Source organism: Oreochromis niloticus, linkage group LG19 (assembly GCF_001858045.2).
Source record: "Oreochromis niloticus isolate F11D_XX linkage group LG19, O_niloticus_UMD_NMBU, whole genome shotgun sequence".
Taxonomy (NCBI): Eukaryota; Metazoa; Chordata; class Actinopteri; order Cichliformes; family Cichlidae; genus Oreochromis; species Oreochromis niloticus.
Genome location: NC_031983.2, coordinates 5,605,669 through 5,620,232, shown reverse-complemented (window position 1 = coordinate 5,620,232; position 14,564 = coordinate 5,605,669). Strand labels below are relative to the sequence as shown.

The following is a 14,564-nucleotide window of genomic DNA, read 5'->3' as shown; positions in this document are numbered from 1 at the left end:
CAGTGTTTCACTGTCATGTTCCTTTGTAGTTGGAATCTGGTCCTTGATTGCAAGCTCAAGAGAAACTTTTGGAATCTCTGGTTTTCTTTCACTTGGTGAAAGTTCAGTTGACTCTACAGCAACAGTTTCATTTTTTTCAGCAATCACCTGTACATTTAAAGCTGTGTTTCCCATTTCTGTTTCTTTCTCTATTTTCTTGGACTCTACAAGACTCTTTGAAGATTTCCTTGTTGGGGGTGATTCAGGTTTTTCCAAAGTGGTAATCTTAGCTTCCCTGGGGAAACCCACAGATTCAGGTTCTTTCAATTTTTCAGGCAAATCCGTACTAATAAGTTCTGAGGAAGCTTTACGACTCTTTGACTTTCTTTTGGGTGGTGAAAGCTTTCCTTTATTCATAGCAGTAATTTCTGTTGTTGCTGTGGCAACCTCTGGAGATACAGGAGATCTCTGACTATCAGTCTCTTCCTCTTTCTTTGTCAGTTCCACCATAGCATGTTCAGTCTGCACAGTGACCACCTCTGAAGGTGTGGTAGATGTCACATTGTCAAGCTCTTTCTTAGTATATTCATTTTCTGCATCAGGCTGTCTTTCAATGGTAGGGACTGACTCAGGAGCTATGGAAAATTCCACATCATCTGACTTTCCTCCAGTTTGTATGGGAGACACGTCTTCCAAAACAACAGCAGTAACTTGCCCTGTAGATGAGACTGACAGCCTTTCACTGTCATGTTCCATTTGAGTTGGAATCTGGTCCTTGATTGCAAGCTCAAGAGAAACCTTTGGAATCTCTGGTTTTCTTTCACTTGGTAAAAGTTCAGTTGACTCTACAGCAACAGTTTCAGTTTTTCTAGTAATCACCTGTAAATGTAAGGCTATGTTTTCCCTTACAGTTTCTTTCTCTGTGACCTCAGACTCCACAACACTCTTTGAGGTTTTCTGTGTTGGGTGAGTTTCAGGTTTTTCCAAAGTGGTAATCTTAACTTCCTTGATGGAACCCACAGATTGAGGTTCTTTCAAAGTCTCAGGCAAATCTGCACTAATAAGTTCTGAGGAAGCTTTACGACTCTTTACCTTTCTTTTGGGTGGTGAGCGCTCTGTGGATGAGACTGACAGTGTTTCACTGTCATGTTCCTTTGTAGTTGGAATCTGGTCCTTGATTGCAAGCTCAAAAAAAGCTTTTGGAATCTCTGGTTTTCTTTCATTTGGTGAAAGTTCAGTTGACTCTACAGCAACAGTTTCATTTTTTTCAGCAATCACCTGTACATTTAAAGCTGTGTTTCCCATTTCTGTTTCTTTCTCTATTTTCTTGGACTCTACAAGACTCTTTGAAGATTTCCTTGTTGGGGGTGATTCAGGTTTTTCCAAAGTGGTAATTTTAGCTTCCTTGGTGAAACCCACAGATTCAGGTTCTTTCAAAGTCTCAGACAAATCCGTACTAATAAGTTCTGAGGAAGCTTTACGACTCCTTGACTTTCTTTTGGGTGGTGAAAGCTTTCCTTTATTCATAGCAGTAATTTCTGTTGTTGCTGTGGCAACCTCTGGAGATACAGGAGATCTCTGACTACCAGTCTCTTCCTCTTTCTTTGTCAGTTCCACCATAGCATGTTCAGTCTGCACAGTGACCACCTCTGAAGGTGTGGTAGATGTCACATTGTCAAGCTCTTTCTTAGTATATTCATTTTCTGCATCAGGCTGTCCTTCAATGGTAGGGACTGACTCAGGAGCTATGGAAAATTCCACATCATCTGACTTTCCTCCAGTTTGTATGGGAGACACGTCTTCCAAAACAACAGCAGTAACTCGCCCTGTAGATGAGACTGACAGCCTTTCACTGTCATGTTCCATTTGAGTTGGAATCTGGTCCTTGATTGCAAGCTCAAGAGAAACCTTTGGAATCTCTGGTTTTCTTTCACTTGGTAAAAGTTCAGTTGACTCTACAGCAACAGTTTCAGTTTTTCTAGTAATCACCTGTAAATGTAAGGCTATGTTTTCCCTTACAGTTTCTTTCTCTGTGACCTCAGACTCCACAACACTCTTTGAGGTTTTCTGTGTTGGGTGAGTTTCAGGTTTTTCCAAAGTGGTAATCTTAACTTCCTTGATGGAACCCACAGATTGAGGTTCTTTCAAAGTCTCAGGCAAATCTGCACTAATAAGTTCTGAGGAAGCTTTACGACTCTTTACCTTTCTTTTGGGTGGTGAGCGCTCTGTGGATGAGACTGACAGTGTTTCACTGTCATGTTCCTTTGTAGTTGGAATCTGGTCCTTGATTGCAAGCTCAAAAGAAGCTTTTGGAATCTCTGGTTTTCTTTCATTTGGTGAAAGTTCAGTTGACTCTACAGCAACAGTTTCAGTTTTTTCAGCAATCACCTGTACATTTAAAGCTGTGTTTCCCATTTCTGTTTCTTTCTCTATTTTCTTGGACTCTACAAGACTCTTTGAAGATTTCCTTGTTGGGGGTGATTCAGGTTTTTCCAAAGTGGTAATCTTAGCTTCCCTGGGGAAACCCACAGATTCAGGTTCTTTCAATTTTTCAGGCAAATCCGTACTAAAAAGTTCTGAGGAAGCTTTATGACTCTTTGACTTTCTTTTGGGTGGTGAAAGCTTTCCTTTATTCATAGCAGTAATTTCTGTTGTTGCTGTGGCAACCTCTGGAGATACTGGGGATCTCTGGCTATCAGTCTCTTCCTCTTTCTTTGTCAGTTCCACCATAGCATGTTCAGTCTGCACAGTGACCACCTCTGAAGGTGTGGTAGATGTCACATTGTCAAGCTCTTCCTTAGTATATTCATTTTCTGCATCAGGCTGTCTTTCAATGGTAGGGACTGACTCAGGAGCTATGGAAAATTCCACATCATCTGACTTTCCTCCAGTTTGTATGGGAGACACGTCTTCCAAAACAACAGCAGTAACTCGCCCTGTAGATGAGACAGACAGCCTTTCACTGTCATGTTCCATTTGAGTTGGAATCTGGTCCTTGATTGCAAGCTCAAGAGAAACCTTTGGAATCTCTGGTTTTCTTTCACTTGGTAAAAGTTCAGTTGACTCTACAGCAACAGTTTCAGTTTTTCTAGTAATCACCTGTAAATGTAAGGCTATGTTTTCCCTTACAGTTTCTTTCTCTGTGTCCTCAGACCCCACAAGACTCTTTGAAGTTTTCGTTGTTGGGGGGGATTCAGGTTTTTCCAAAGTGGTAATCTTTGCTTCCTTGGTGGAACCCACAGATTGAGGTTCTTTCAAAGTCTCAGGCAAATCTGTACTAATAAGTTCTGAGGAAGCTTTACGACTCTTTGCCTTTCTTTTGGGTGGTGAAAGCTTTCCTTTATTCACAGCAGTAATTTCTGTTGTTGCTGTGTGAACCTCTGGAGATACACGAGATCTCTGATTATCTGACTCTTCCTCTTTCTTCGTCAGATACACCGTAACTTGTTCAGTCTGCACAGTGACCATTTCTGTAGGTGTGGTAGATTTCACGCTGTCAATCTCTCTCTTAGTATATTCATTTTCTGCATCAGGCTCTCTTTCAGTGGTAGATATTAACTTGACAAGACTCTTTGAAGTTTTCCTTGTTGGTGGGGCTTCAGGCTTTTCCAAAGTGGTAATCTTAACTTCCTTGGTGGAACCCACAGGTTCAGGTTCTTTCAAAGTCTCAGGCAAATCTGCACTAATAAGTTCTGAGGAAGCTTTACGACTCTTTGACTTTCTTTTGGGTGGTGAGCGCTCTGTGGATGAGACTGACAGTGTTTCACTGTCATGTTCCTTTGTAGTTGGAATCTGGTCCTTGATTGCAAGCTCAAGAGAAACCTTTGGAATCTCTGGTTTTCTTTCACTTGGTGAAAGTTCAGTTGACTCTACACCAACAGTTTCAGTTTTTTCAGTAATCACCTGTACATTTAAAGCTGTGTTTTCCATTTCTGTTTCTTTCTCTATTTTCTTGGACTCTACAAGACTCTTTGAAGTTTTCTGTGTTGGGGGGGATTCAGGTTTTTCCAAAGTGGTAATCTTAGCTTCTTTGAGGAAACCCACAGATTCAGGTTCTTTCAAGGTCTCAGGCAAATCTGGACTAATAAATTCTGAGGAAGCTTTACGACTCTTTGACTTTCTTTTGGGTGGTGAGCGCTTTTCTGTATGGACAGCAGTAATTTCTTTTGCTGTGGGAACCTCTGAAGATACTGGAGATCTCTGACTGTCTGACTCTTCCTCTTTCTTTGTCGGATATACCATAACATGTTCAGTCTGTATAGTAGCCATTTCTGTAGGTGTGGTAGATTTCACACTCTCAAGTTCTTTCTTAGTATATTCATTTTCCGCATCAGGATGTCTTTCTGTGGTAGGTATTGACTCCACAAAAGTCTTTGAAGTTTTTCTTGTTGGGGGGATATCAGGCTTTTCTAAAGTGGTAACCTTAGTTTCCTTGGTGGGATCCACAGTTTCAAATTCTTTCAAAGTCTCAGGCAAATCTGTACTATTAAGTTCTGAGGAAGCTTTACGACTCTTTGACTTTCTTTTGGATGGGGAACGCTTTCCTTTATTCATAGCAGTAATTTCTGTTGCTGCAGTTGCAACCTCTGGAGATAAAGGACATCTCTGACTATCTGGCTCTTCCTTTGTCTCAACTGGCTTTGTGGTAGGCAAGAATGATATATCACTCTCATGTTGTATTGTAGTTGGAATGTGATCTTTGTTAGGAAGCCCAAGATAAACCTTTGGATGCCCTGACTTTGTGTCCATTATTGAAACCTCTGTCAAGTTTTCATCAGTAGTTTCAGCTGTTCCAGTATCTATATCTTCATGTAAATCTGGCTTTTTACTTTCAGTTTCTTGTTCACTTGGTTCTTTGACAACCTCCGGAACTGACGGTGATGTCTGATTTTCAGGCTTTTTCTTGGATTGTGTCTGTGCCACTGAAGGAAATTCTGGAGAACTCATTAAAGCTTTTGACTTTCCTGTGCTTGGTGAAAACTGGCCTTTTTCTACATCAGTTGTTTGAGCTAATTTTTCTGGCATATTTGGAGTTGGAGTTGAAGACCCAACAGGTACAGGTTTTTTCTTTTCAGTAACAAAACCTTTGTTCTCGCCATTAAAGTCCAAAGAAGAACTTTTGCTTTGAGGATCTTTCCTTGTTTGAGGTAACTCAGTATCACCAAGAGCAAGGCAAAGTTCTGTGCTCTTTGATTTTCTCGTCATAGGCAATAATCTAGATTTTGCCATAGGTGTTTCAGCTGACTCTGATGTTACGTTATACTTCTCTGATTCATCTTTGGTTTCCGTTGACTGCATACTAGCAACTTTTTCCAGTGGAAACATTGGCTCTGCAAGCTGAGAGACCTCAAAACTCTTGGACTTCTTACCTTTTTGAATGATTTCACTTTTTTCCACAGCCACTTTAGTTTGCTTTCCAGTCACTGGAGATTTCTCACTACTAGGCTTTTGCTTATTCTCTGCCTCATCCTTGGTTTTATTTTCAGCATACAGCTGTTCAATTTCAGTTTCTTCAGTAACAGCAGGAGTCTCTTCAGTGACGTTGTGCATCACGGTGGGATCCTCAGAAGCAAGCTTATTTGCCTCATTTGTAACAGGCTCATCTGTGATATCTACAGTTTTGGACTGTGGTTCTTGAGAAGTAGTATAGCTTTGTATCACCACAGATGCTGAAGCTGAAACAGGATAAACTGTTTTTTTCTCAGATGAGTGCTTGCTTTTTCGTGGCGGTGCCACCACAGAGGTCGTTGTCCCCTGCAGATTGTCTGAAGACTGGTTGTCAGGCAGTTTTTGTTTACTTCTTTGATTAAGTTCCTTGAATAGAGAGGTTAAGAAGCAATTAATTGTGACAAACATATTTTCTTTAATCCAATTAAGATACAGCAGTATATTAGATATTAAACTGCTTTATTGTGTCAAACAACGGAAGTCCAAATAATTTAGCACAAATACCTTTAGGCTCTGACTTAGCGAAATTTTCAGTGTGTCTGCTTCTCTGAGAGCTTCTGAGCCATCTTTTTCTAGTTTCTCAAGCAAGTCCAATGTCAGACAGGCCATTAGAAAATGTCGGTGAGAAAGTGCCTCCTGTAGGCTGGCTTGCAACTTTTCACCTTCCTCTAACATCTCCTAACATCAGAAGGAAAAACTGTTAAAAGTGGTTGTGACATATGTCTGATATTAAGAAAACATACAGTACTCAGGCAAAATATTAATGTCCATTATTAATATTTAGGAACAGTAATAAAATCAGCGTGTTACTCAAATAAGAATAAAAGAGACCTGCACAGAGGAAAGTGACGCAGATGATCTGCTGTGGTTCCATTTTTGCAGAACATGAAGACAGTCCCTGAGACATGTTGCTGTGTTTGTGCAGCAGGTAACCTGATGCTCACTCAGCCTAGATTTTAGGCTGTGGATATAATGAACAACAATTTATTGTAATCTCAGCACTTAACATGTTACCTGACTGTATTATACGAGAAAGAAAACATATTTTTACAGGATGAAAAAAAAAAACAGATAAAGAAGTATTTATTTTTCCAGTGCTGTAATTATAAATCTGTGTGCATCTACATATGTGAATCTTGTTTTTAAAAAAGGTCTTTTAAAACCAGCTGAAACTTTTATATCAGGTTAATATCTGGGTTATAAATACAGGGGAACTCTGTGTATTCACGCAGTTGAGCAAGATCAGAATGACCCACTAAGGCATGTGGCTGGCAGGCAAGAATAATTGAAGAGTAAATTGAAATGGGCAGATGATGCTAGCTTAGAATTCATTACAAAATATCTATTTAAACAGACTTACAACTTAAGTTTGACAGTGTTTTGCTGGATGGTATCTTTTTTTCCCTACTTTTTATATCATGAGGTAAATGTCAAAAAAATATATATATAAGAAATAAAATTTCATAACAATTTTGATTCAGAAGGTTACATGGTCTAACAAGCAGTCATAAAAGTCATCGTTTTCACAGCAGGATACCTGGCATGCTGCTCCCATAACGAGTCAACCCCACTGATGATTTCTGCTGGCAGCTCATTGGTAGAAGATGCCAAGTTTACTTCCTGTTGCAGGTCATGAATTTTCACACCCGAATCCTCGAGTGACTTCTCACAATTCTAACATAAAGGGACAGCAACATCACAAAAGAGCATAGAGTTGATATTTCTGAATGGGGAATGCAATAAAGCCTATTGAAAAGGTGTCCTCCCAAGATAGAATGCAGAAATGCAAATTATTTTTTTTTTCAGCCATTACTTTTCAAAACTTTCTTGCTACTATAACTTTAAAAAAATGGCTGAAAATTCCATCTGTGGTAATTACCTGTAGGCTGTGCCAGTGCTGTTCAAGTTGAGTGATATTGTTTTGTGGTTCACTGTAACTGAGTGCCTGGTCGAGAGAGCGGAGCTCCCACTGCAGGGCTGCAATTCCCTCTTTCAGCCCCTGGGTCCTTTTGGCCAACTGACTGTCCAGTTCTTTCAGTTGTGTGTCACAGGCCCTCAGATGCTCCCTTACCTCCTGCTCTGAGACAGAACACAGGTCATGGAGATGGCTAACCTCTAGGGTCAGGGCATCCTGACCCCCAGGAGTGCAGAGGCTCCGCAAACTGTCTCTGGCAGAGTCCAGCTCCTTCATCTCTCTCTGCTCTCTGTCCACTGTCTGGAGCAAAGCCTGGCACCAGAAGGAGGGAAGAGGACAAGAGCCAGAATGTTAGAAAATCCAGTAAACCGGGACCGATATTTTAAGACTTTAAGTTTAAAAGTTGTAAAAACTTCTGTAATAGTCAAACGATCAAACATTTCTACGTACTTCCATAACAGAGATGAATGAGAAAGAATGAACATGGATTTTTAAAAAGACAAGACAAACAGTAAATTCTGCAGTCTGCATTTATTAGTCTCATGTGCAGTTGATACGAGTACATTATCTGTCATATTATTTTTGTAAGTATAAGGGATATCTTCATTTTATTGTAATAGAACATTTTTAGTATTTTATTCGTTAGTGACTAACCACAGATGCTTAAACAACTGTTTGAAACCATTGCATTTTCTCACCTTAAGGGTGTTCACAGCACTGTGCAGACTCTGTCTGTCTGCAGGAGGAGGTCCCAGGCTTTTAACCTGCTCCCTCAGCCAGTCCTGAGCTGCTTCATGCTGCTCCACTAGCTGTGTGCACTGCCGCTCTGTCACAATGCCCTGCTCCAGGTTGGCTACTGTATCCTGAAGACGACAGGGTTTTTTTTGTGTGATTAATATTTTATTGAATATTTCAGAACAACACAGTCCACTGTACATGGAAATCACATCAGGCAGAGATTGCATCAGCACAACAGTAGAGGAGTGGGGAGAACAGAACAAACAAACAAAGAGAGAAGAAAAAAAAGAGTGGGTGGGGGGGACAAAAACAACCACTCTAAGTTTTAGTTTGATCTTTTTTTTTTATTTTGAAAAGGTAGGGATCCCACTTCAGGTGGAAACTCTCCACTTTATTCAGTAGCCTGTATGAGAGTTGTTCGAGTGCTGCCAGCCTCCCTAATTGATTATATCATAGAGTAACAGGTAAGGCGGAGGGGGCCCTCCACTGGGAAATAATGAGCTTATGCCCTGACGTTAATGCAGTCTGCATCCATTTGACAACATTAGTTGGAAGAAGTTTGAGGAGTGATGGAGCCCTTAGAATGAATAATCTTGGTGAAAAGGGAATATCCCGTCGTATAACCGATTTGAAAAATTCATGAATCTCAGTTCAAAAATTTGGGGATTTAGGACAGCTCCAAATCATACGGGTCAGTGTGTCCACCCCAGGCTGACATTGCCAGCATTCGGGGGTCTGTATGATGTTCACCCTGCAGAAATCTGTGTGCTTACCAGTAAATCTGATTCACCAGACTTACACTTAAATCAGTAGATTGTGTCGATGCAAGTTATAAATATTTGGACAGCGAAAAGTAAAAAAATAATGTAAGTAAGTAAAAAAACATTTACTTTTAAATAATTCACATTTATTTTCTAAGAATGATGTGAAGACAGAGTGCTAAACTCACAGTGAGCTCTTTCAGCAGAGCAGGGATAGACTCCTCCTTAGCTGTCCAGGTGGGGTCAGACCAGCTTTGGTCCTGTGTGATTTCAACCAGCTCTGCAGCCTTGAGAAAAACAGTGAAATACATTGAAGACACTTAAACTCTGACTGGTGAATTTGATCAAATTTCCTCTGTGATTAATGTGTTGAGATTTTATATAGCCCTCTCCTAGTCGTACTGAATACTCATATTGAGTTATAGGCTTATGTTTTTAATCATATTATTCAAGCTTTAACAATCCCAGAAGTTATTAACTAACGCAACTTCAGCTAAAAAATTTCATGTAAGGTAATTACCTGTGTGCGGATGTTTGAGAGGACGGGGGCTAAGGCTGTTATCTGATCAACCAGGGCTCGGGCCTCTTCCACAGCTTGCCTCCGCTCTCCCAGGCCTGGCCAGGGGAAGACACGTGGAAGGTTGGATGTTTGCTTCTGAAGCTCAGCCAGACGGGCCACAGCCTGGTCTCGCTGGTACTGACAGGACACCAGGCGTTCCACAACACTCTGCAACTTGCTAATGGGTGATAGATAGTAGAAAGTCGAATTTAGAAATGAAATGTAATGCAGCAACTGAAGAAATAATTGCCTTTGCGCTTGCCTAGAAATACCATGGACATCAATTCCCAACTGAGCATGGCAGATGGCTGCCCCTCCCTGAACCTGGCTCTGCCAGATGTTTATTACTGTTAAAAGGGAGTTTTTCCTTCCTACTGTCACCAGGTTCTTATTCACAGGGGGTCATGTGACTGTTGGGGTTTTCTGTCTGTTGTTGTAGTGTGTGTACTGTGCAATAGAAAGTTCCTTGAGATGACTATTGTTAGAATTTGGCACTATATAAATTGAATTGAACTGAATTGAATTGAACTGAATTGAATTGAATTGAATTGAATTAGGCTTTTTTGAGGATTTTGCAAGAAAATCTGAACGGAACCTTCTGAAAAACTGATTAATTACAAGGTTTGACCTAATATATGGCCTGATAAACCTGAATTTATCGCAAAGTATGTCAACTTTATATAGAGGTGTGGTGAGGCGTGGTCTGCATCCTTAATCACGCCCGCCAAGTTAAAAACACAGGGACTCAGGGGTTGGTGTGTGTTGTGTGGTGTGTTTTGATTTCAATAAAATGACTCTAAATGATGATCTGTGGTCCCGCCGTGCCTTATTCACACCACAAGAGGTTTATTTCAGTTACATTGTAACCTTGCAGCCACAAAGGGTTGAACCTGAGCACTATGAAAAGATAGAAACCCTAGCCTCCATATAGGAAACAGAAGAAATCTCCCTTTCATGTAGCTCAACACAGCTTTTTCTACCTTTGTGTCTCCTCAGCAGCCTGCAGCATTGCCCCCCACTGCTCCACTGCATCTCTGACTGTCTGCTGAACATCCAGCGTCTTGTCCTTCTCCAGGTCTGTGTGGTCACAGAGACTCTGCGCTCGCCTCTTCAGCTCCAACAGTTGTGTCTCACCACTTGACTTTGATCTCAAGATGGCCTAAAGACATTTTTTTCAGTTAGACATATATGTGTATTATGTATAAAAACTCAATACCTTTCTCAATAATTTCAGCTTTGTATTGTGATTTTATAATATTGTAGCATAGAACACTTTCTATGTTTCACCTGTGCTGCACTCAGTCTGTCCTGTAACTGAGCCTTGCTGCCCTGAGTGCTCATCCCCATGGAATCAGCTTGTTTCTGCAGGCCTGTAATCCAAGCTTTAGTGCTTCCCACATGAGCGCGGAAAGCCCCTAGCTCCTTGGAGAGCAAGTACTGGACCTCAGCTTTTTGCAGAGTGTTCTCAGCAGTTTCCAGGACTGTCCTCCACTGCTCCTCTGAGTCTTTCACTGCTTGCAGAGCCTTTTGGCTCACGGTCTTAGCCAAGTCCTCTTGGTCAGACAGACTCTGACTTAGTCTTTTTAGTTCTTCGAGCTTAGAGTCTCCCTCAGGCTTGCAGCTCAGGATGGTCTGGAAATAAAAACAAATCTTAGCTCCATTTCTCTTTTATTGACATGCAAAGTAGCCAAGCAGTGAAGATAAAGCATGGCAGTGACTGAAAATGCAAAAAAACCCAAAAAACAAACTCTTTTAGAAATAAGTTCTTGTTTTCTTGTTGGTTATAAATATTACTATCAATAAGACCAACAAGAACATTTTAAAGTGTTCAAATGAAGGATTTGGACTTAAGGGAATTATACAAATTAAATACTGCAATCTATTCTTTAACCAAACAATTTACCTGCATTTTATATCAGCATCCTCTGTATCATATATGTTTTCATCAAACTTTTTATTGTCCAGACTCACCTGTGCAGTGCTTATGATCTGTTCTGGGTCTTTCTGACTGGTCAGAGAGACAAGGCTCTGCTGCTTCTCTTCCAGCCACACTCTGGTCTTTTCTCTCGTAGCTTCAAAGCCTTGCAGCTGGCCGTCGAGAGCATGTTGCCTTTCAGCCAGAACCATTACTTCTTTAGCGTCTTTCTGGAGTCTGATCCACCGTTCCTCAGTGTCTCTTACTTTTTGTTGAATCTCTTGTTTTTTATGTTCATCATACTCGTGATCAAGCAAACTCTGGGCTTTTATCTTGAGATTTTGAAGCTTGAAGTTCATAATGGCCTAGGAACAAAAATCATCTTTAAAACTGGCTTCACAGGAAGCAACACTATACCATGCTTTTAGTCAGACACAAACCTACAATTATCCAACTATACTTATTATATTTATTGCAGTAATGCTACAGGAAGAAAAATTATGAAAAATTGTGCATCCAGCAGACACAGAGCGACTCTCATTTTTTTCCTGGCCTCTCAGCTCACCTGTGCTACATGCAGTCTGTTCTCGACTTCACTGCCGAAAGAGTTCAGCTGTTGTTCGAGGTCTTTTAGCCAGCCATCAGTTTCCCGCTGACAGGTATTAAATTCTTGCAACTGTCAAAAAGGAAAATATGTGAAACACTTGATTCATCAGAAATAGAGGGGACTTGTTTTACTCCCATCTGTTTATGAATCAGTACACTGTGCAACAATGCCACACCACAAGATGGGTAAAAATTTCTATTATAAATGTTGAATAATGAATAATGCTGAATAATCCTAGAGTAACTTTGCTTGACTCACAGTTCAAAATCAACCTTTATTTATCTTACTCTGGGCCCAAGTCAATTTACAGTCAGACAGAAGATGTTTTAGTGCTGAGTTAGCAGCCATCTGACAATAGGTTCTCTCACCTCCAACCTTCTCCTCTCAGTCTCTTGGGCAATCTCAGCTTCTGCTGCGGCTTCAAGCTGTTTAGCATCCTGCAGAGCTGCCCTCCACAGCTCCTCCACGTCTCTGACTGTCTGCTTGACCTGCTCTTTCCTGCCCTCACCAGCATCTTTGTGGTCACACAGACTCTGTCCTCGTCTCCTCAGGTTGTTCACCTTAGAGTCACCTTCAGGCCTCAAGGTCAAGAGGTCCTTCAAAAAAAACACAGAAAGACAGAAAACAGTATTAATGACAAAAGGTCATTATATCATCTAAATCAAATATACTGATCAGGTATAACATCATGAGCACTGAAAGGGGAAGTGAATAGGACTGATTATCTCTTTATTGTGGGATATATTATGGAGCAAGTGAACATTTTGTCATCAAAGTTGATGTGTTAGAAGCAGGAAAAATGGGCAAATGTAAGGATTTCAGTGAGTTACAGGGACCAAAATGTGAAGGCTACACGACTAGGTCAGAGCATCTCCAACACGGGTTGTTCGGGTCTGCAGTGGTCAGTATCTGTCAAAAGTCAAATGAAGGAACAGTGGTGAACCATTGACTGACTCATGGGCAGCCATGTGAACTGGACCATGGAGCAATGGAAAAAGGTGTCCCGGTCTTGATGACTCACATTTTCTTTAACATCACATGGATGTCTAAGTGCGTGTGCATTGCTTACCTGGGGGAAACCAGGATGCACTGTGGGAAAAAGGTAAGATGGTCGAAACAGTGTGATACAATGGGAAATCTTCTGCTGGAAAACCTTGGTTCCTGTCATCCATGTGGATGTTACTTTACCATGTACCACCTAGCTGAATACTGTGGCAGACCATTTACATCCTGTCATCAAAACAGTATCCCCTGATGGCTGCAGCCTCTTTCAGCAGGATAATGCACCTTGCCACAAAGCAAAAATGGTTAGGAATGATTTGAGGAGCACAACATGTTGGAGGTGACTTGGCCTCCAAACTCCCCAAATCACAACATCTTACAGGACCTGAAGGATCTGTTGCTAATATCTTGGTGCCATATACCACAGCACACCTACAGAGGTCTATTGGAGTCCATGCCTCAATGAGTCAGGGCTGTCTTGGCAACAAAAGCGGGACCAATACAATATTAGGTAGGTGGTCATAATATTATGCCTGATCAGTGATTGATTCACTCTTTTGAAACTCGGTAAAAGAACAATTGTCAGAACTGGCTTTGAGGTTTACGATGTATCCTGTTAGACTCATTTGTTATTGTTCAGAGCAGAATGGTTACTTTAGTTTTCACTGTCATTTCAAGACATGATCAATCTAGATGTCTTGTTGAAGTCACTGATAGAAATTCTGAAAACCAGTGCTACTTCTGTACCCTACTTGTGTAGTTATATTGATACAAACCTGTGCTGTGTGGCATCTCTCTTCAGCTGTTGTGTGACTGCCCACAGCCTGTAGCTTCTGTTGCTTCTCTTTGATCCACATCTCTGTGTTTTTAAACTGGACGTCAAAGTCATCAGAAAGACTCCTGACTTCTGCTTGTTTGACGGCCTGTTGAACTGTCGTCCACTGCTGCTCTGTGACTGTTACTAGCTGCTGAACCTCTAGTTTCCTACTGTCTTCCAAGAGCTTGCTCAGATTCTTACCCCGTCTCTTCAGGTCGAGCAACTGGGACTCTCCTTCAGGTTTGGAAGTCATGACAGCCTGAAGGCAACGACACAATCAAATAAATCAAAGTAGGAATTCCTGTTACAAACTGCAATTAAAAACTGCAGTAGAGATATACAGTATGAGCATATATCAGTTTTATAAGTTTTACAAGTTTCAGCAGTTTTTATGATATATTTCGAAGTCAGGTCCCAACTTGTAAACTCACCTGTACTATCTGGGACCTTTCTTCAAAGTGCATATGACTACCGAGGGACAGCAGTTTCTGCTTCTGCTCTTTGATCCAGGATTGGATTGTTTCACTTTGAGTTTTGAAAGCATCAAAATCTCTTTTAGTGGCCTCTTCAGTCTCTGCCTGTTTAAGAGCCTCTTCAGCACCCTGCAAGGCTTTCCTCCACTGCTCCTCTGTGTGTTTGACTGTGTCATGAAGCTCTTGTTTCCTGCTCTCATCCAAACTCTGGTTGTCACACAGACTCTGGCACAGTTGCTTAAGCTCTTGGAGCTTTGACTCTCCATTAGGCTTGGAGCTCAGTAAAGCCTTAAGAGAAGAGATACCCTGTTAGGTAACCTCTTTGTTTTAATCCTTGAAAGACAAGCCCA

At 41.1% G+C, this 14,564-nt stretch overlaps 1 protein-coding gene across 1 annotated transcript in view; it reads right to left on the bottom strand.

Annotated features, from left to right (window-relative positions):
• Nucleotides 1–14,564, bottom strand: part of syne2b (spectrin repeat containing, nuclear envelope 2b) — an 82,951-nt gene that overhangs the window by 26,270 nt on the left and 42,117 nt on the right. The window contains exons 44-58 of the mRNA XM_025901157.1: nt 14,173–14,502; nt 13,701–14,000; nt 12,291–12,518; nt 11,881–11,991; nt 11,372–11,680; nt 10,688–11,032; nt 10,381–10,559; nt 9,362–9,578; nt 9,030–9,128; nt 8,041–8,205; nt 7,307–7,654; nt 6,965–7,101; nt 6,259–6,388; nt 5,932–6,105; nt 2,582–5,793 (exon numbers count right to left, since the gene is read on the bottom strand). Coding sequence (XP_025756942.1) covers nt 2,582–5,793; nt 5,932–6,105; nt 6,259–6,388; nt 6,965–7,101; nt 7,307–7,654; nt 8,041–8,205; nt 9,030–9,128; nt 9,362–9,578; nt 10,381–10,559; nt 10,688–11,032; nt 11,372–11,680; nt 11,881–11,991; nt 12,291–12,518; nt 13,701–14,000; nt 14,173–14,502 — 6,284 coding nt within the window. The remainder of the gene's footprint in view (nt 1–2,581; nt 5,794–5,931; nt 6,106–6,258; nt 6,389–6,964; nt 7,102–7,306; nt 7,655–8,040; nt 8,206–9,029; nt 9,129–9,361; nt 9,579–10,380; nt 10,560–10,687; nt 11,033–11,371; nt 11,681–11,880; nt 11,992–12,290; nt 12,519–13,700; nt 14,001–14,172; nt 14,503–14,564) is intronic.